General features: G+C 43.8%; 1 protein-coding gene across 2 annotated transcripts in view; it reads right to left on the bottom strand.

Moving 5' to 3' along the window:
- Positions 1-209: 209 nt before the first annotated feature.
- The window catches only part of LOC120042661, a 97,250-nt gene continuing 75,232 nt past the window's right edge, over positions 210-22,227 (bottom strand). Inside the window, exons 6-9 of one of the 2 annotated variants that reach the window (XM_038987481.1) lie at positions 2,582-2,920; positions 2,214-2,483; positions 1,478-1,561; positions 210-1,338 (exon numbers count right to left, since the gene is read on the bottom strand). In XM_038987481.1, coding sequence (XP_038843409.1) covers positions 1,272-1,338; positions 1,478-1,561; positions 2,214-2,483; positions 2,582-2,920 — 760 coding nt within the window. In that variant the 3' untranslated portion in view covers positions 210-1,271. The remainder of the gene's footprint in view (positions 1,339-1,477; positions 1,562-2,213; positions 2,484-2,581; positions 2,921-22,227) is intronic. The other variant, XM_038987480.1, reaches the window with a different exon arrangement.

Raw genomic sequence — 22,227 nt, 5'->3', positions numbered from 1 at the left:
ACCTGAAAGTGATGTTTTACTAGTAATGATTTCAACCTTTAGAGAAAACACAGTAACAAACATCAATCATGTGTCTCATGGTTCATTCATTAAAAACACAAATACTAAATATTCATAAATGATTTACACGGTCAAAAAAGGTAAACATTTGGGAGGTTTTTCTGTTGATATCAGAAAAGAAAGAGTTAAAACGTGTTTGTTTTGTTTCCTTTTGATAGAGACAAGGACCAACACAACACATGAAACAAACTGATTATTAGTCACATGAATACCACAGTGAAATGCTGAATACAACAGGTGTAGAACTTACAAGCACTTAACCAACAATGCAGTTTTAAGAAAACACCCCCGTAAAAGTAAGAGATAAGAATAACAAATGATTAAAGAGCAGCAGTAAATAACAATAGTGGGGCAAAATACAAGGGTTACCGATACATAGTCAATGAGTGGTTATTTGAGGTAATTGAGATAATATGTACATGAGTTAGAGTTATTAAAGTGACAATCACTACATTAATGCTAAATTATCACACGTATATGCACAAAACAAATGTCATAGGCTACAATTAAATCAAATGGAATACATATTTACCTCTAATATTTACAACAAATGGAGGTACAAGGACCTTAAAGAGATGCTCCGGTACTTTAGCGAATAAGAACATGTTATTTTATTTTTAATCTCACACTTTGGGCTGGATGTTTCAATATGTAGCTAATTCATACATAATCACCGTTTTACCTCAAAAAGACACAAAAATCCCAAGATGGAAAACGACAATTTGTTGAAACTGTGCCGTGCCATTTTCCCTCCATTTCCCTCCACATGGGCAATTAGAGTTCTATCTAATGAGCTTCAGCCCCTCGTATTTGAGTGACAGCTAGCAAGAAGCCAGCCCAGGGTTATCCAATGAGGTTGCAGGGCGGGCTACAGCAGAGAGAGAGAGCAATGACGTGGTGCACATATGTGATGTAGTACAACATTTTCGGGGACCACTTTTGGCTTGTGAGTGTTACTATCAGCACTACTGGCTATAAAGTACACAAAAAGTAGCAGAGAATCTCTTTAATGAGTCTGTTGACTATAGTTTATACATGATCGGACTGTTCCAGCTGGAACAACCAGTTTGTTGTGTGTCTTTTGTATTAAAATGTTCCATCAGTTTATGTTCCACATTATAGTGTTATTATACAACATTATCTTGTCTGTCAGGAAGGGTCTTCTGTCCTGAATTCAGCCTTCTCTTCCTGGACTAAGACCTGATGTTGTTTCACCAGATGTCAAACCTCTTGTCTGTCAAGAAGGGTCTTCTGTCCTGGATTCTGTTGTTGAAGAGTCTATAGAACATGATTATTATTAATCATTATTACATCATTAGACAACACATCTCCATCCTCCAACAGTTGCCCCCAGCAACAGACACACCCATATGATCTCACACACACATGCTCTGCTCACCGTCACACACACCCTTACCGTACGGTGTGTATTGAAGTGTTAGTAGAGACCAGTTGGAGTATTCTGTCAGTCAGAGCATCAGTGATGTCATTGTGGCTCAGGCTACGAGAGAGAGAGAGAGAGAGAGAGAGAGAGAGAGAGAGAGAGAGAGAGAGAGAGAGAGAGAGAGAGAGAGAGAGACAGAGAGAGACAGAGAGAGAGAGAGACAGAGAGAGAGAGAGACAGAGAGAGAGAGAGAGAGAGAGAGAGAGACAGAGAGAGAGAGAGAGAGAGACAGAGAGAGACAGAGAGAGAGAGAGACAGAGAGAGAGAGAGAGAGAGAGACAGAGAGAGAGAGACAGAGAGAGAGAGAGAGAGAGAGAGAGAGAGAGAGAGAGAGACAGAGAGAGACAGAGAGAGAGAGAGACAGAGAGAGAGAGAGAGAGAGAGAGAGAGAGAGAGAGAGAGAGAGAGAGAGAGAGAGAGAGACAGAGAGAGACAGAGAGAGAGAGAGACAGAGAGAGAGAGAGAGAGAGAGACAGAGAGAGAGAGACAGAGAGAGAGAGAGAGAGAGAGAGAGAGAGAGAGAGAGAGAGAGAGACAGAGAGAGACAGAGAGAGAGAGAGACATTTGTCATCTAGTCTCACACACACACACACACACACACACACACACACACACACACACACACACACACACACACACACACACACACACACACACACACACACACACACACACACACACACACACACACAGAGTGAAGGCCACTCACTCCAGGACTTGTACTTTATGCAGGTGTGTGATCAGGGGCTGTAGGTGGTGGTCTGTGAGTTGACAGTGGCTGAGGTCCAGTTTTGACAGACCCTCTGAGTGTTCCAGAACCAGGGCCAGAGATCCACAGGCCTTCTGGTCCAGCCTGGTCTCACTGAGGTCCAGCTCCCCATCCAGGGCTCTGCACAGGGACTCTGTGTGCCTCAGCAGCCCCTCTTCAATCCCCTCACACACAAGGTCCAGCAGCTGAAGTAGCAGAGCTTTGCTGGGGCTGAGAGGACAAGAAGCAGAGACAACATCATGACACAGAGTAGTTTTAACTCCTACTGATAAACCAGTTGGTCAAATGTTTGTCTTTGTGTGTCTAACCTTAGCTTGACGATATGCAGGATGGGAAGCAGCTCCCTCAGTGCTCTGTCCTCCACCTCACAGTCTCTTAGGATGAGCTGGACCTGGTTCTGGACCAGCTGGGTGCTGTGTTGGTTCTGCTTCAGAACAGAGTTGATGGCCCTGCAGTGGTCAGTGGTCAGACACAGAGCCCCCCCCTGGTCCTGAGCTGACAGGTCCACAGAGGAGGAGCAGGAGAAGTCCAGCCTGTAGTGCAGAGACCTGAGCAGCCATTCTGCTGTTGGTGGTGGTGGTGCCCCCTGCTGGACCTGAGAGGCAGCACAGCACTGGAGGAAACTCAACAGTAACCTCCTGTCAACACTAGAGAGAGAGACAGAGAGAAAGAGAGTGAGACAGAGAGCGAGACAGAGACAGAGAGAGAGACAGAGACAGAGATTTGAGCGAGAGAGAGAAAGAGAGAGCACCAGACAGAGAGGGGAGAGCGCGAGAAAGAGAGAAAGAGAGAGAGAGTGAGAGAGAGAGCGCGAGAAAGAGAGACAGACAGAGAGGGGAGAGCGCGAGAAAGAGAGACAGAGAGAGAGTGAGAGAGAGAGCGCGAGAAAGAGAGACAAACACAGAGAGAGAGACTTATTTACACACCATCACACAATAAAACACTGATAAACATGCTACAACTCTGTTTATCAGGTCAACTACCAGGCATTCTCCTTCAATTCCACCCCTAGCTGAGGTTAACTTGTTTGGGCTGCAGGGGCAGTATTGAGTAGCTCTGATAAAAGGTGCCCATTTCAAACGGCCTCGTACTCAATTCTTGCTCGTACAATATGCATATTATTATTACTATTGGATAGAAAACACTCTCTAGTTTCTAAAACCGTTTGAATTATATCTGTGAGTAAAACAGAACTCATTTGGCAGCAAACTTCCTGACCAGGAAGTGGAAAGTCTGAAAACGATGCTCTGTTCTAGGGCCTGCCTATAAATGGGCATGATACGTATTAGTATACATGCACGTCATACACCTTCCACTAGATGTCAAGAGGCAGTGAGAGAAGAAATGAGGTGATTATCTTGGTCTGAGGTGGAATAAATCCTCTTGGAATGACGTGTCACCCATTTCCTGTTTTCTGGAAAGCGCGAGGATGGACCTGGGATTGCCTTCTGTAAAGCTGTCGTTATAGACAACTACTATCTCCGGCTTTGATTTTATTTGATACATGTGACAATATTATCGTAAAGTATGTTTTTTCAATATAGTTTTATTAGATTATTGAAATTTTTTCGGGACGTTAGGCGTGTTGCTTTGTCTGCGTTTGTTCAGGAAGGAGAGCTTCGCGCCACTTTGCTAGCTTTCTGTGCTAATTGACTGGAGAAGAGGACGTTCTAAATCCAAACAACGATTGTTCTGGACAAAGGACCCCTTGTACAACATTCTGATGGAAGCTCATCAAAAGTAGGACCCATTTTATGATGCTATTTCATATATCTGTCGAACTGTGTACTATTAGTTTTGCGCCCAGGTTTTGGGCACTATCTCGCCATAACGTAAGCCTTATGTCGTAATGAAGTTATTTTTAGAATTCTAACACTGCGATTGCATTAAGAACTAGTGTATCTATCATTTCCTATACAACATGTATTTTTTAGTCATGTTTATAAATAGTTATTTGGTCAGAATATGTGAGTGTCAGATAAATATCCGGACGTTGTGGGAAAAAGATGCTACGTTAGCACAATGTATAACCACTGATTTCAGCTCTAAATTTGCACATTTTCGAACAAAACATAAGTGTATGTATAACCTGATGTTAGAGGACTGTCATCTGATGAAGTTTATGAAGTTTATGATGGTTAGTGAAATAATTAATATCTTTTGCTGGTTTATTAGCTATCGTTTGCCTTGAATCAATGCTGTTGTGTGTTAGCTATTGTAGTAAGCTAATATAACGCTATATTGTGTTTTCGCTGTAAAACACTTAAAAAATCGGAAATATTGGCTATATTCACAAGATCTTTGTCTATCATTTGCTATACACCATGTATTTTTCAGAAATGTTTTATGATGAGTATTTCGGTATGTCACGTTGGTGTCTGTAATTACTCTGGCTGCTTTCGGTGCAATTTCTGATTGTAGCCGCAATGTAAACTATGATTTATACCTGAAATATGCACATTTTTCGAACAAAACATAGATTTATTGTATAACATGTTATAAGACTGTCATCTGATGAAGTTGTTTCTTGGTTAGTTTGGTTGGTTCTAGGTTAGTTTGGTTGATTTTGTGCATGCTACCTGTGCTGTGAAAAATGTCTGTGCTTTTTTCTATTTGTTGGTGAGCTAACATAAATATACGTGGTGTTTTCCCTGTAAAACATTTTAAAAATCGGACATGTTGGCTGGATTCACAAGATGTGTATCTTTCATTAGCTGTATTGGACTTGTTAATGTGTGAAAGTTAAATATTTAAAAAAATATATATTTTGAATTTCGCGCCCTGCACTTGAAGTGGCTGTTGTCATAGATGTACCGACGTCGGGCTTGCAGCCAGAAGAAGTTAATGAACTGATGGACGTGTGTCCCTGTCACGGAATGCATACTACGGTAGCCCTTAGTTTGAAGATTTAATCCAGAGACAGGTTTTTCCTCCATATCTTTACCTATCATACTCTAATTCCACTGATTTCAAAACTCGATCCTCCAGAAAGTGGAGAGCAACACTAAGGCAGCTCCACTACGCGATAATTTTTTTTTTAAAGCCGCGTTCGACAGGATTACCAACACAGACTGACCAGCTCAAATAGACAGAAGCCTTCTATATGGCAGACCAATCCGAACTCCGCTCTCGGAATGTCCAGCCCACATCTCAGCCGATCATGGCTAGTGGGAAGGTTGCTAACTTTTTCAGTGGCTTAACCAACGATTTAATATTTGTATTTGTATTTACAGGTGGCATACACGTGTGTTATTAAGACACATGAAAGTTCACATGTTCCAGAAGGCATTTCGGCCAAAAAAACGCATTTTGATTAACTTCTTGGAACTATAGGGGGTGCTGTTCCGCATTAGCATATTTGTGTCTCCAAATTAAACTGCCTCGTGCTAAATTCTTGATCGTACAATATGCATATTATTGTTATTATTGGATAGAAAACACTTTCTAGTTTCTATAGCCGTTGGAATTTTGTCTCTGAGTGGTACAGAACAATATCTACAGCACTTTTCATGACAGGGGTCAGATTTCAGAAATTTTTACCCCTGATCTGGAGTCTGTTTTTAAGGCGACAGTCAATGCTATGAAGAAACCGACACTGCCTACGTCTTCCTCTGGGTGTCTGTACGTCATCACGTTTTGAATGGAGTCTATTGCACAATCCCAGCCACTATAACACTACAAAACGTGGGAGGACCTCTCTCTCTTCTCCGCGCGCCACAAGCAAGATGGACATCGGACCTGCCTCATTCCAAATCGTTGTTTAACTAGTTATATTTGTCTGGTCATGTTTTTACTCGTTATAGTTGTTAAAAACATCATAATGTAGTTAATTTGAACCGTTTTATAGCAATTTATATCCGTTTAGTGCGATTCTGAGGAATTTCTTTGTCGTGCACTTTTTAGCTTTGGAAACGTTTCGGGGTGTCGGTCGTTGGTGGTGGACATTTCGAAGGACAGAGGACATCTATCGACCAAAAGACGTTTATAACATAGAAAGGATACATTGCCCAAGAATCTGATGGAAGAACAGCTCAAAGTAAGCAATATTTAATATGATAAATCGTTGTTCTGTCGAAATATTTAAAACGCATATTTCGCCATTTTGTTTGGTATAGCTTCACTTGGCGAACCCTGTATTGAAAAGTAAGGATCATTTTAAAAATGTAAATCAGCGGTTGCATTAAGAACTAATTTGTCTTTCGATTCCTGTCTACCCTGTATTTTTTAGTCAAGTATATGATTAGCTTTCAATTAAACTAGATCACTCTGATAGATGACGTCAGACATATTGAGGCTTGATTTCCTAGTATTTTTATTGTGTAACCACGGTTTTGTATGGCTAAATATGCACCTTTTCGAACAAACTGTATATGTATGTTGTAAAATGATGTTACAGGAGTGTCATCGGAAGAATTCTGAGAAGGTTAGTGAAAAAATTAATATATTTTGGCGATGATTACGTTGTCGCGCTCTTTGGCTTGAATCGATGCTCTGGTAACGTTTGCACATGTGGTATGCTAACTTATCGATTTATTGTGTTTTCGCTGAAAAACGCTTAGAAAATCTGAAATATGGTCTGAAATCACAAGAACTGTGTCTTTCCATTGCTATGCTTTGTCTATTTTTATGAAATGTTTTATGATGAGTAAATGGGTCATACACGTTGCTCTATCTAGTAATTCTAGTCATTTGTGATGGTCGGTGCAATTGTAAACTGTGATTTCTACCTGAAATATGCACTTTTTTCTAACAACACCTATCCTATACCATAAATATGTTATCAGACTGTCATCTGATGAGTTTTTTTCTTGGTTGGTGGCTATCAATATCTTAGTTTAGCCGAATTGGTGATAGCTAGAGGTGGAGAGAGAACATGGTGGACAAACAAAGATGGTGTATTCTGCTAACGTGGTTAGCTAATAGATTTACATTCCTGTAAAACATTTTAAAAAACAGAAATGATGGGTTTATTCACAAGATCTGTATCTTTCATCTGGTGTCTTGGACTTGTGATTTAATGATATTTAGATGCTACTATCTACTTGTGAAGCTATGCTAGCTATGCTAATCAGTGTGGGGGGGTGGGGGGTGCTCCCGGATCCGGGTTTCTGAGGCAGTAGAAGTTAAAAAACATTTCAATTGGTAGACTAATGATCATGATCACCTTAACTCAACCTAACATTTCCCAGACTAATTGTAACCAAATTTCCAAACAACTATTCAAACATAGATATAGTGAAAAAAAAAATCTGACATTGGTTGCTTTTTCAAGACAAGTTCCAATACTTAAAGTAAACGCTGTCTCAAAGTAGACGCTGTCCCAATCATTTCGTCATCTTTTCTGTATAAAAGTTGGTACCGACATTAGTTTAATATCATTTTAGAAGATACTTACATCATCAAAATTCCATTTAATTATGTCAATTTAACAAAACTTTCTATTTTTGAAATCCTTAAACACTGAATTATTTTATAATAGGCCATCGTCACTCAACAGTGAATGATAATTCTTTACGTTTTAAGTGAACAGTCCACTCTGTCCAGTCACTGTCTCTACTGTCATAGATCTGTCTGATGGAGGACTTTACAAAGCTGGAACTGAACCTGAATAAACATGGAGAATGGATTGTTGTGGTTATGTCAAGATTTTAAAAAGGATAACTCACATAGCAACAACTGGCTGGATAGGACATGGATAATTAACGTCTATAAATATTGAATAAAGATCTCCCACCTCTTGATTAAAACCCTAATGATATTACAGAGGAAAACTCAGAACAACATGTCACTGGATACAAATTGTTATTTTATTATTTCTAGAAAGTCTGATCAGAGAAAGAAGTTCTCCCACCTCTTGAGAGTAACCCTTCCCAGAAAGGGGAGAAGATCTGAGATGTTCTTCTCTAGAAGCCTGTTCTTCCTGAGGTCCACAGTGATGTTGTGGGTTGAATGCTGCAGCAGAGAGAGAAGCACTTCCCAGTCCAGCCTGCAGGAGGTCAGGTCTCCACCAACCTTCTCCAGGAACCACTGAGTCAAGTCCTTGTCCTGAGCTTCATACACAACTACAGTCAGCTGCTGCAAAGTGTCTGAGTTCAGTCTAGGAGGTTGGAACATGCAGGCAGTCAGAAATATGAAGAAAAACACATGAATGAAGTTACTATTTCTACTTCAAAAAACATCAGCTTCAAGCTGACCTGAGAGAGAGAGATCCTTGGTGACACAGCAGTGTGATGAGAGAGTGACCCTGGATCCAGAAGTCAGTCAGGTCCAGACACTGAACCCTCCAGAGTCTCAGCAGGGACGCCACACTACTCAGAGCCCTGGATAACACTCTCTCTGGTGGCTGGCTGCTCTTTAGGACCAGGGAGAGTTCTGGGACAGTCAGTGGAGTAGCACCTCTCTCTGTCCTCCTAACCAGTCTGGACAGTTTCACTGCCATACCCACACTCAGCCTGGAATGAAAAGACAAAACTCAAGTCACTTGAAACAGAGAAACCTTGTCAGATAAATGCTCAGTAGGAAAACCAACTATTCAATAGACCTGTAAAAGCTTTCTTACTGAACATACCTGAGCTTGTGGAGCTTTGACTCATGTCTCAAAAGAAGTGCGGCTCCTTTGAGAGAGATCTTGCTGGGGGTGAGAGTGAGGTCCACTCTGGAGGCACAGAGACCCAGGACTCTCCCCACAGACCTGCAGGTTTTCCGGGGTAACTCTCCTCCCAGTGACAGGGTGGAGCCCAAGGCCTGGAGGAGAGAGGCCAACTGCTGGTCCTCTTCTCTGGACCTCACAGGGATGGATTCACACACAGTCTGGAAGAACCTGTCATCATCACAGCTGAAACAGCAAAACATGGAGGACATCAAATCAGACATTTAGGAGACAGTGACGTCCAGAAGTATTGGGACAGTGACACATTGTTTGATGTTTTGGCTCTGTACTCCAGCACTTTCTAAATGGTGAAAATGCCCTGACATTAAAGCTGACAGACTGACCTTTAACCTCAGTCATTGTATCATGTCAAAGTGTACAGAGACAAAATAACAAATGTGTCACTGTCCCAATACTTCTACCTCACTGTACATGAATACCTGCCTGTCATATGGAAACATAATACCATGTCACAGAGAAAGTTCCATAACATACAAGACATTTGGTTTATAGATTAGAGATTCTGAATATAAACGTTCAGGTTAATTGTTACAAGACTTCTCTAGATGAGATATCCTGAGCATAAATGTAGTTTCATATGACAATGTCTTAAAAAGACAATTACTGCAGAAAGCTACAAACTTCCTCTCTAAAGGGAAACACAGGGACAGACAACTACAATCCCTGAACTGTACTGATCCAACTCACCTCAGCTGTGAGATGTAGGGCAGACACTGAAGGAAACTCCTCACTTCACTCTCTTCATCTGACCAGCCCTTCAGCTCTACTGGTTTCTTCTCTGGTTGGAGTTTCAGCACTTCTAGGAGGAGGGAGGTCTTTCTCTTTGAGAGGTCTATGGACCAGACTGCAGGAGCTGACTGGTAAACTTGCTGTAATGCTGGAAGGACACTCCTGCCAGTTTGAGTCTCATAGTCCTTCACATTTGAGTACAGATCCAGCAGGAAATCACATTGAGATTTCTTGATCTCATCATTATAGAGGACATAGAAGGGGAAAGTGCTGTAAGTACACACTGATGATACCAGCTTCAGTGTCTTCTCTCCTGTCTGCTCCTCCCACTCTGCTGCTTGAGACAGGAGATCCACCAGGAACTTGATCTGCTTTGAGGGATCAGACCACCATGGATAGAAACTGCAACAAGGACAGTAACAGCTGATTCAGACATGGATGAACACACGAAACAAGTTATAGCTAAAGATATATGAAGTAGTTATACATTTACAGAATTTGATTTGGTTATATGTTAAAGTATTTAACTTTAGAGACATTCACATTATTTATCTGTGACATTTAGTAATGCAACATTAGTTATGTCAGGAAATGGGCTGATAAATGTTCCCAGATTCACCAACATGTGTAGTTTTATACGGAGCCTTCACCGTGTGCTGCCACTTTGCATCAGCAGTCAGAAAGGAGGCTCTCTGGGGGTTAGATTGATAGTGTGTGATGATGAAGAACTCTTGTTTATTTTCCCTCTTCCCTCTCTCTCATCACTCTCTCTTTCTCCCAATTCTCTCTTCCCTTTCTCATCCCTCTCCTCTCTCTTCCCCATCTCTCTGTCTCTTTCCTCTCCTCTCTCTTCCCTCTTCCCTCTCTCTCCTTGTCTCTTCCATCCCTCTTCTTTCTCTTCCCTCTCTCTATCTTCCCTCTCTCTCTTTCACTTCCCTCTCTCTCTATTCCATCTCTCTTCCTCTTTACTTTCTCTCTCGTCCCCTCACTCTCGCTCTCTCCTTTCTCTATCATCCCTCTCTCTCTTTTTCCCTTCCCTCACTCTTCTCTCTCTCTCCCCTGTCTCTCTCCAGTGCTTTACACTGCAGCAGACTTTATTATTGTTTTCAATGCTCTTCCCTTTGAGGTTCAGCGTGGCTGGACTATTATTGTCCTGCCAGACGTATTTGGGTCGACATTTTAGTTAAAGGGAAGTTGCTTGCCAGTTTATTGTGTATTGTTATTTGAACTGTATTGATGTGGTACTAATGACATGTGGCCCAGAAGATTGTGGACATTTTAAGGCCTTTGTTTGTCTATGACCCCCCACCATTCATACCCTCTGCACTCCTCCACTGGGAGGAAATACAGATTACTGCAAATCCTCTCATGTTGATGACTGGGTTCTTTCTTGTAAATTGTTTCTATGAAGTTGCCGTTAAATTGCTCTGCCATCATTATTGTTTGAGGTATTATTGGTGGGGTTACCACTGTGCTGTGATGGGTGTTTTATATGGTGTGTCTTATCTTTTCTCTCCACTGGCTATCTGGCTAACAGGCTACACTCTAGACAGTATCTTCTACTGATGTGTGTGTGTCTGGTAGTGGGTCTCTCTCTATCCTACTCTTTTCCTTTCTGCAGGGTTAATACCTGCCTGGCGCCCCAACAAAATCTTTACCTTCACCCCTCTCTAACAATATCACTACAAGATTTACCAACACCTGAAGTTTTATATGTCAAATGTTTCTACAAGTTAATAACCACTAGCATCACATAATCACTAACCATCACACATGTTCAGACTCACCTCAGCTGTGAGATGTAGGACAGACACTGAAGGAAACTCCTCACTTCACTCTCTTCATCTGACCAGCCCCACAGCTCTACTGGTTTCTTCTCTGGTTGGAGTTTCAGCACTTCTAGGAGGAGGGAGGCCTTTCTCTCTGAGAGGTCTATGTACCAGACTGCAGGACTGGCTGACTGGTAAACTGGCTGTAATGCTGGAAGGACACTCCTGCCTGTTTGAGTCTCATAGTCCTTTACATGTGAGTACAGATCCAGCAGGAAATAACTCCGTTGAGAATTGTCTCCATGACGATAAGGAAAGTTTCTGTAAGTACACACTGATGATACCAGCTTCAGTGTCTTCTCTCCTGTCTGCTCCTCCCACTCTGCTGCTTGAGACAGGAGATCCACCAGGAACTTGATCCACTTTGAGGGATCAGACCAACAGTCATAGAACCTGCAACAAGGACAGTGTCATGATGTTGGCCTGTGGGTAAGGTTTATGACCCCCCCCCATAAATACCTTTCTCCCTTCCCTCTCTCTCTTGACTCTACAGAGGGACTCTTTAATAGCCTTTGTTAAACAGAGTCTGGGAACATCAAAGAAGTTGGGGGGAAATTAACCATATTTCGGTAATAGAACCAGTTGAAAATATGCGTTGGTACTTAATGAATATGAGGTCAGTTCGGATTTCATCTGAGACATTCTCATCAATGATAGGATGACATAAACGGTACAGTGGAAAGTCTACACATTATAGTTATCAGATTCAAATGGAATTGTTGTGCAATTTAAATGTGTAAATTTGACACTATTTGTGAAAAGATTAAATGTAATTTTAGCTTCCAAATGAGAGATTTGGGTTTTCATAAAGTTAGAGCTCTGCTGAATCAATGGCTCGCCCCTGTGAAGAGACAGGGGCTGTAGACTGTGAAACACGCCCTTCTCCCTCCACTATATAAAGCCTTGACGAAAATGTAACCTCCTGTTCCGAGGACATGAGGACGACAGTCCATAAGTTAAAAAGGACTAACATGTCAACTACAGAACTAAGCCAACCTCAGCGTGAGCTTTGGTTGCGAATGGTATGAACTTTGAACTCGTATTCGCTACAGAAGTGATACCTCCTAGCCGTTGAGTTAGCAACAGCAGCTGCAAACGTGGGCTCGGAAAGAACGGACAGAGTATCCTCTCTACCACACAACAACGACACTACAACGTATCCCGTTCACCACCAGAGACACTCTTCAAAGGACAAAGGACTCTGTTGGGCAACACGGCCCTCCATCTACTACCAACCTATTGAAGCGCAGCTCAGAGTAAATATTTATTGCACTTTCCTTTTCCAAATGGGCGGTAATTTAGAATGCATAAGATTCTGTATTTACGATAGAGTAGCTGCCTACAGCCCGATGGAGACATCGCTTCTCCCTTTGTTCTTCAGTCTTCCCGCTCTTTCACTCAAACCCAACCCCCTTTTCTATGTGTAACCAGCTGTCATATCTGTTCCGTCCGCTAGGGACGTTTTCCTTTAGGGCATAATTTGTAATCAAGGTATGATTCATTCTGTGTATATGTAATTCTGTGTGATTTAGTTAGGTATTTAGTAAATAAATAATTAAAACCAATTTTGTATTGCTGATTCAACTTGTTAGCCAGGATTCTTGCAGATAACCAAGAATGTACAACTTTCAGATGAGACTGAAATAAGGTGACAATTAATATTGACTGCTATTGATGTAAAATATTACTAGGTCTTTAAGAGTTTATTCGGAAGATAAAGCTCTATAAAAATGATTTCGTGGTGCCCCGACTTTCTAGTTAATTACATTTACATGATTAGTTCAATCAGGTCATATTAATTACAGAGAAAGGATTTTATAGAATAGCATGTATTGTCACTTAATCCGGCATAGCCAAAGACACGACAACAGTAACAGCTAATTCACACATGGATGAACACATGAAACCAGTAATAGTTAAAGATATATGAAGTAGTTATACATTTACATAATGTGCTTTGGTTATATATTAAAGTATTTAATTTTAGAGATATTATTTATCTGTGACATTTAGTAATGTAACATTAGTTATGTCAGGAAATGGGCTGATAAATGTTCCCAGATTCACCAACATGTGTAGTTTTATACGGAGCCTTCACCGTGTGCTGCCACTTTGCATCAGCAGTCAGAAAGGAGACTCTCTGGGGGGCAGATTGATAGTGTGTGATGATGCAGATCTCTTGTTTACTTTCCCTCTTCCCTCTCTCTCTCTTCCATTTTCCCTCTCTCTCTCGTCCTCTCTTCGCCCTCTCTCTCTTTCTCTTCCCTATCTCTCTCTCTCTCTCTCTTCCCTATCTCTCTCTCTCTCTCTCTCTCTCTCTCTCTCTCTCTCTCTCTCTCTCTCTCTCTCTCTCTCTCTCTCTCTCTCTCTCTCTCTCTCTCTCTCTCTCTCTCTCTCTCTCTCTCTCTCTCTCTCTCTCTCTCTCTCTCTCTCTCTCTCTCTTCCCTCTCTGTCTCTCTCTCTCTCTTCCCTAGTCCCTCGTCCCTCTTCCCTCTTTCTATTTTTCTTCCCTCTCTCTTCCCTCTCTCTCGTTCTTTTCCCTCGCTTTTTCTCTTCCTTCTTCTCGCTCTTCCAACTTCGTTCTCTTCCATCTCTCTTTTTCTCTTTCCTCTCTCCTCCTCTTCCCCCTCTTTCCTCTCTCTTTCTTTTCCCTCTCCTTTCTCTTCCCTATCTCTTCCTGCTCTCTTCCCTCTCTCTCTTTATCTTCCCTCTCCCTCTCTTCCCTCATCACTCTTTCTTTCTCTCTTCCCTCTCTCTTCTCTCTCTCTTCCCTCTCTCTCTTCCATCTTCCCTTACTCTCTCTTCCCTCTTCAACTCTGTCTTTCCTATCTCTCTTCCTCTCTTCCCTCTCTCTTACTCTCTTCCTTTTCTCTCTCTCTCTTCCTCTTCCCTCATTCTTTCTCTCTTCCCCATCCCTTTTTCTCTCTCTCTTCCCTCTCTCTCTCTTCCCTCTCTCTCGCTCCCCTCTCTCTCTCTCCTCCCACTTCCCCTCTCTCTCTCTTCCCTCCCTCTTTCTTCCCTCTATCCTCTCTTCACTCTCTCACCCCTCTCTCTTCACTCTCTCTACCCCATCCCTCTTTCTCTTACTCTTTCCTCTCTCTCTCTATTCCCTTTCTCTCGTCCTCTCTTCCCTCTCTCTTTCATCTTCCCTCTTTCTCTCTCTTCTCTCTCTCGCTCTTCCCTCTTCACTCTCTTTTCTCTCTTCTCCCTCTTCTCTCTTCCCTATGCCCTCTCTGTCGTCCTCTCTTTCTCTTGCCTTTCTCTGTCTTCACTCTCTCTCATCCCTCCCCTTTGTTTGTCTATGACCCCCACCATTCATACCCTCTGCACTCCTCCACTGGGAGGTAATACAGATTACTGCAAATCCTCTAATGTTGATGACTGGGTTCTTTCTTGTAAATTGTTTCTATGACGTTGCCGTTAAATTGCTCTGCCATCATTACTCTATGAGGTATTATTGGTGGGTTCACCCCTGTGCTGTGATGGGTTTTTTATATGGTGTGTCTTATCTTTTCTCTCCACTGGCTATCTGGCTAACAGATTACACTCTAGACAGTCTCTTCTGCTGATGTGTGTGTGTCTGGTAGTGGGTCTCTCTCTATCCTACTCTTTTCCTTTCTGCAGGGTTAATACCTGCCTGGCGCCCCAACAAAATATTTACCTTCACCCCTCTCTAACAATACTGCTACAAGATTTACCAACACCTGAAGTTTTATATGTCAAATGTTTCTACAAGATAATAACCACTAGCATCACATAATCACTAACCACCACACATGTTCAGACTCACCACAGCTGTGAGATGTAGGGCAGACACTGAAGGAAACTCCTCACTTCACTCTCTTCATCTGACCAGCCCTCCAGCTTTACTGGTTTCTTCTCTTTTTGGAGTTTCAGCACTTCTAGGAGGAGGGAGGCCTTTCTCTCTGAGAGGTCTATGGACCAGACTGCAGGAGCTGACTGGTAAACTGGCTGTAATGCTGGAAGGACACTCCTGCCTGTTTGAGTCTCATAGTCCTTCACATGTGAGTACAGATCCAGCAGGAAATCACATTTCTGATAGTGATATACTTTAGACAGTGACAACACTTTCTCTACAGTTGTTTGTATGGTTCCTCTTTCAAGGAGAGCTGCTTGAAGACACAGATTCAGTAGGAATGTCTTCTCTCTCTTTCTCCTCTCTATATTATCCTTCAGTAGAGGAAATCTGAACAAAGCATTTTAAACACAGATGATATACAGGTGAGTGATGAGGACTGATATGAGTAACAGGGTTGGGGAACTGAAAACTAATAGCACCATATGACTCAATCTTTTAAAACAATACAACTATGAATTGGATTTTGTTCAATTTAAATTCCTACTGAACTAGAGTTTCTACAGCATCTTCATATGTGCATGTATTAAAAAGATAAAGACAGTGTAAAACATAAATACTATCTACACCAGTTCAATGACATATGGACTCTTGTTGGATAAACTCCCTCACCTCAGCTGAGAGATGTAGGACAGACACTGAAGGAAACTCCTCACTTCACTCTCTTCATCTGACCAGCCCTTCAGCTCTACTGGTTTCTTCTCTGGTCGGAGTTTCAGCACTTCTAGGAGGAGGGAGGCCTTTCTCTCTGAGAGGTCTATGGACCAGACTGCAGGAGCTGACTGGTAAACTGTCTGTAATGCTGGAAGGACACTCCTGCCTGTTTGAGTCTCATAGTCCTTCACATGTGAGTACAGATCCAGCAGGAAATCACTCTGTTTAGAAGTGTATCCAATGGGATAAGGAAAGGTGCTGTAAGTACACACTGATGATACCAGCTTCAGTGTCTTCTCTCCTGTCTGCTCCTCCCACTCTGCTGCTTGAGACAGGAGATCCACCAGGAACTTGATCTGCTTTGAGGGATCAGACCACCATGGATAGAAACTGCAACAAGGACAGTAACAGCTGATTCAGACATGGATGAACACATGAAACCAGTCATAGTTAAAGATATATGAAGTAGTTATACATTTACATAATGTGCTTTGGTTATATGTTAAAGTGTTTTATTTGAAAGACATTCACATGATTTATGTGTGACATTTAGTAATGCAACATTAGTTATGTCAGGAAATGGGCTGATAAATGTTCCCAGATTCACCAACATGTGTAGTTTTATACGGAGCCTTCACCGTGTGCTGCCACTTTGCATCAGCAGTCAGAAAGGAGACTCTCTGGGGGGCAGTTTGATTGTGGTGACGCTAAACAACTCTGGTTTATTTTCACTCTTCCCTCTCTCTTTTCCTTCCCTCCCTCTCCTCTCTCGTCCCTCTCCCTCTTCTCTCTCTCTCTCCTCCCTCTTCCCTCTCTCTCCCTCTTCCCTCTCTCACCCTCTCATCCATCTCTCTCTCTTCCCTCTCTCTCTATCCTCACTCTCTCTCTCTTCCCTCTCTCTCTATCCTCACTCTCTCTCTCTTCCCTCTCTCTCTCTTCCCTATCCCTCGCTTCCCGCTCCCTCTCTTCCCTCCCTTCTCTCTCTTCCCTCTCCCTCTTCTCTCTCTCTCTCTCTCCTCATTCTCTCTCTCTCTCCTCCCTCTTTCTCCTCCTTCTCTCTCTCTTTTCCCTCACTCGCTCTCCCCCTCTCTTCCCTCTCTCTTCCCTCTCTCTCTCTTCCCTCTCTATTTCTCTCTTCCCTCTCTCTCTCCTCCTTCTCTCTCTCTTCCCTCTCTCCTCTATTCTCTCTCACTATTCTCTCTCTTCCCTCTCTCTCTCTTCCCTCTCCCTCTGTCTCTCCTCTCTTCCCTCTCCCTCTCTCTCTCTCTCCTCCCTCTTCCGTCTCTCTCCCTCTTCTGTCTCTCACCCTCTCATCCATCTCTCTCTCTTCCCTCTCTCTCTCTTTCCTCTCTCTCTCACCACTCTCTCTTTCTGTCTCTCTCTCTCTCTTCCCTCTCTCTCTCACCACTCTCCATCTTTGTCTCTCTCTCTCTCTCTCTCTCTCTCTCTCTCTCTCTCTCTCTCTCTCTCTCTGTCATGCCTCTCTCTCTCTTCCCCCTCTCTCCATCTCTCTTCCCTCCCTCTCTCTTCCCTCTCCCTCTTCTCTCCCTCTCTCTCCCCCTCTCTTCCCTATCTCTCTTCTCTCTTCCCTATCTCTCTTCTCTCTTCCCCTCTCTCTTCCCTCTCTCTCTCTTCCCTCTCTCTCTCTTTTCTCTCTCTCTCTCTTTTCTCTCTCTCTCTCTTCCCTCTTCCCCTCTCTCTTCCCTCTCATTCTCTCTTCCCTCTCGCTCTCTCTCTTCCCTCTCTCTCTTTTCTCTCTCTCTTCCCCCTCTCTCTCTTTTCCCTCTCGCTCTCTCTCTCTCTCTTCCCTCTCGCTCTCTTTCTTCCCTCTCGCTCTCTCTCTACCTCTCTCTTCCGTCTCCCTCTTCTCGCTCTCTCTCCTCCCCCTCTCTCTCTCTCTCTCTCTTTCCTCCCTCTCTCTTCCCTTTCTCTCTTCCCTCTCTCTCTTTCCTCCCTCTCTCTTTCTTATCTTTCTCTCTCTTCCCTCTCTCTCTCTCTTCTCTCTCTTCTCTCTCCCTCTCTCTCTCTCTCTTCTCTCTCTCTCTCTCCTCTCTCTTCCCTCTTCTGTCTCTCACCCTCTCATCCATCTTTCTCTCTTCCCTCTCTCTCTTCCCTCTCTCTCTCTTCCCTCTCTCTCTCTTCCCTCTCTCTCTCTTCCCTCTCCCTCTCTTCCCTCTCCCTCTCTTCCCTCTCCCTCTCTTCCCTCTCCCTCTCTTCCCTCTCCCTCTCTTCCCTCTCCCTCTCTCACCACTCTCTCTCTTACCACTCTCTTCCCTCTCCCTCTCTCTTCCCTCTCCCTTCCTTGTCTCTCTTCTCTCTCCCTCTTCTCTCTCTCTCTCCTCCTCTCTCTCTCTCTCCCCTCTCCTTCCCCCCTCTCCCTCTTCACTCTCTTCCCTCTCTCTCTTCCCTATCTCTCTCTTCCCTATCTCTCTCTTCCCTGTCTCTCTCTTCCCTTTCTCTCTCTCTTCCCTCATCTTCCCTCTCTCTTCCCTCTCCCCTCACACTGTTATCCCTCTCTATTCCCTCTCCATTTTCCTTTCTCTCATCCCTCTCTCTCTTTTCCCTCTCTATTTCATCTCTCTTCCCTCTCCCTCTTCTAACTCTCTCTCTCCTCCCTCTCTCTCTCACCACTCTCTATTTCTCTCTCTCTCTCTCTCTCTCTCTCTCTCTCTCTCTCTCGCACTCTCTCTCTCCCCTCTCCTTCCCCCTCTCCCTCTCCCCTCTCACTGTTCTCTCTCTCTCTTGCATCTCCCTCTTCCTTTCTCTCGTCCCTCTCTCCCTCTCTTCCCTCTCTTCCCTTTCTCTCTCTCTCTCTTCCCTCTCTCTCTTCCCTTTCTCTCTCTCTCTTCCCACTTCTTCCCTCTCTCTTCCCTCTCCCCTCTCACTGTTCTTTCTCTCGTCCCTCTCGCTTTTCCCTCTCTCTCTTCCCTCTCCCTCTTCTAACTCTTTCTCTCCTCCCTCTCTCTCTCCTCCCTCTCTTTCCCTCTCTCTCTCCTCCCTCTCCTCCCTATCTCTCTCCCTATTCCCTCTGTCTCCCTCTCATCCCTCGCTCTCTCTTCCCTCTCTTCCTTCTCCCTCTCTCTTCCCTCTTCCTCCCTCTTCCCTCTTTCTCCCTCTTCCCTCACTCTCTCTTCCCTCTCTCTCCCTCTTCCATCTCTCTCTCTCTCTCTCTCTCTCTCTTCTCTCTCTCTCTCTTTTCTCTCTCTCATCCCTCTCGCTCTCTCTCAATTCCCTCTCTCTTCCCTCTCTCTCTTCCCACTACCTCTCTCTATCCTCTCCCTTCCTTCTCAATCTTCCCTCTCCCTCTTCCCTCTCTCTCTTTCCTCCCTCTCTCTCTCCTCCCTCTTCCCTCTCCCTCTCTTCCAGCTCTCTTCCCTCTCTCTCTCTCTCTCTCTTCTCTCTCTCTCTCCTCCCTCTCTCTCTCTCTCCTCCCTCCCTCTTCCCTCTCTCTCCCTATCATCCCTCTCTCTCTTCCCTCCCTCTTTCCCCCCCCCTCTCTCTTCCCTCTCTCTTCCCTCTCTCTCTTCCCTCTCTCTCTTCCCTCTCTCTCTTCCCTCTCTCTCTTCCCTCTCTCTTCCCTCTCTCTTCCCTCTCTCTCTTCCCCCCCTCTCTCTCTTCCCTCTCTCTCTCTCTTCCCTCTCTCTCTCTTCCCTCTCTCTTCCCTCTCTCTTCCCTCTCTCTCTTCCCTCTCTCTCTTCCCTCTCTCTCTTCCCTCTCTCTTCCCTCTCTCTCTTCCCCCCCTCTCTCTCTTCCCCCCCTCTCTCTCTTCCCTCTCTCTCTCTCTTCTCTCTCCCTCTCTTCCCGCTCCCTCTCTTCCCTCTCTCTTCCCTATCTCTCCTCCACTGGGAGGTAATACAGATTACTGCAAATCCTCTAATGTTGATGACTGGGTTCTTTCTTGTAAATTGTTTCTATGAAGTTGCCGTTAAATTGCTCTGCCATCATTATTGTATGAGGTATTATTGGTGGGGTTACCCCTGTGCTGTGATGGGTGTTTTATATGGTGTGTCTTGTCTTTTCTCTCCACTGGCTATCTGGCTAACAGGCTACACTCTAGACAGTCTCTTCTGCTGATGTGTGTGTGTCTGGTAGTGGGTCTCTCTCTATCCTACTATTTTCCTTTCTGCAGGGTTAATACCTGCCTGGCGCCCCAACAAAATCTTTACCTTTACCCCTCTCTAATAATACCGCTACAAGATTTACCAACACTTGAAGTTTTATATGTTAAATATTTCTACAAGATAATAACCACTAGCATCACATGATCACTAACCACCACACATGTTCAGACTCACCTCAGCTGTGAGATGTAGGACAGACACTGAAGGAAACTCCTCACTTCACTCTCTTCATCTGACCAGCCCTTCAGCTCTACTGGTTTCTTCTCTGGTTGGAGTTTCAGCACTTCTAGGAGGAGGGAGGCCTTTCTCCCTGAGAGGTCTATGAACCAGACTGCAGGAGCTGGCTGGTAAACTGGCTGTAATGCTGGAAGGACACTCCTGCCTGTTTGAGTCTCATAGTCCTTCACATGTGAGTACAGATCCAGCAGGAAATCACATTTCTGATAGTGATATACTTCAGACAGTGACAACACTTTCTCTACAGTTGTTTGTATGGTTCCTCTCTCATGGAGAGCTGCTTGAAGACACAGATTCAGTAGGAATGTCTTCTCTCTCTTTCTCCTCTCTGTATTATCCTTCAGTGGAGGAAATCTGAACAAACAGTTTAAAACACATATGATATGCAGGTGAGTGATGAGGACTGATATGAGTAACAGGGTTGGGGAAGTGAAAACTAATAGCACCATATGACTCTATCTTTTAAAAACAATACAACTATTAATTAGAGTTTTGTTCAATTTCAATTCCTTCATAATTAGAGTTCCTACAGCATCTTCACATGTGCATGTATTAAAAAGATAAAGACAGTGTAAAACATGAATACTATCTACACCAGTTCAATGACATATGGACTCTTGTTGGAAAAACTCACTCACCTCAGCTGAGAGATGTAGGACAGACACTGAAGGAAACTCCTCACTTCACTCTCTTCATCTGACCAGCCCTTCAGCTCTACTGGTTTCTTCTCTGGTTGGAGTTTCAGCACTTCTAGGAGGAGGGAGGCCTTTCTCTCTGAGAGGTCTATGGACCAGACTGCAGGAGCTGACTGGTAAACTGGCTGTAATGCTGGAAGGACACTCCTGCCTGTTTGAGTCTCATAGTCCTTCACATGCGAGTACAGATCCAGCAGGAAATCACTCTGTTCAGAATTGCCTCCATTTGGAAAAGGAAAGCCTCTGTAAGTCCACACTGATGATACAAGCTTCAGTGTCTTCTCTCCTGTCTGCTCCTCCCACTCTGCTGCTTGAGACAGGAGATCCACCAGGAACTTGATCTGCTTTGAGGGATTAGACCTCCATGGATAGAAACTGCAACAAGGACAGTAACAGCTGATTCAGACATGGATGAACACATGAAACCAGGCATAGTTAAAGATACACAGGGATGCAAACTAGTCACCTTTCGGCGAAATTCGCCGTTTTGAATCCAAAATACGTTTTTCGTGTAGATCTCATGAGAATAGTTTGGTGAGGGAGGGGTTTGGATCACTACTGGCTGTAAGCGAACGACTGATGTACGTTTGGAGCAATACTGTCTGTATCCAAGGCTCAGCCAATCGTTCCCATAACAACAGAACGCAGCACAATGTCTGTATCCAAGGCTCAGCCAATCGTTCCCATAACAACAGAACGCAGCACAATACTGTCTGCATCCAAGGCTCAGCCAATCGTTCCCATAACAACAGAACGCAGCACAATACTGTCTGTATCCAAGGCTCAGTCAATCGTTCCCATAACAACAGAACGCAGCACAATACTGTCTGTATCCAAGGCTCAGCCAATCGTTCCCATAACAACAGAACGCAGCACAATACTGTCCGTATCCAAGGCTCAGCCAATCGTTCCCATAACAACAGAACGCAGCACAACACTGTCTGCATCCAAGGCTCAGCCAATCGTTCCCATAACAACAGAACGCAGCACAATACTGTCTGTATCCAAGGCTCAGCCAATCGTTCCCATAACAACAGAACGCAGCACAATACTGTCTGCATCCAAGGCTCAGCCAATCGTTCCCATAACAACAGAACGCAGCACAATACTGTCTGTATCCAAGGCTCAGCCAATCGTTCCCA

This window comes from Salvelinus namaycush, unplaced genomic scaffold (assembly GCF_016432855.1).
Source record: "Salvelinus namaycush isolate Seneca unplaced genomic scaffold, SaNama_1.0 Scaffold740, whole genome shotgun sequence".
In the NCBI taxonomy this organism is placed as follows: Eukaryota; Metazoa; Chordata; class Actinopteri; order Salmoniformes; family Salmonidae; genus Salvelinus; species Salvelinus namaycush.
This window is presented reverse-complemented; position numbering and strand designations above follow the sequence as displayed.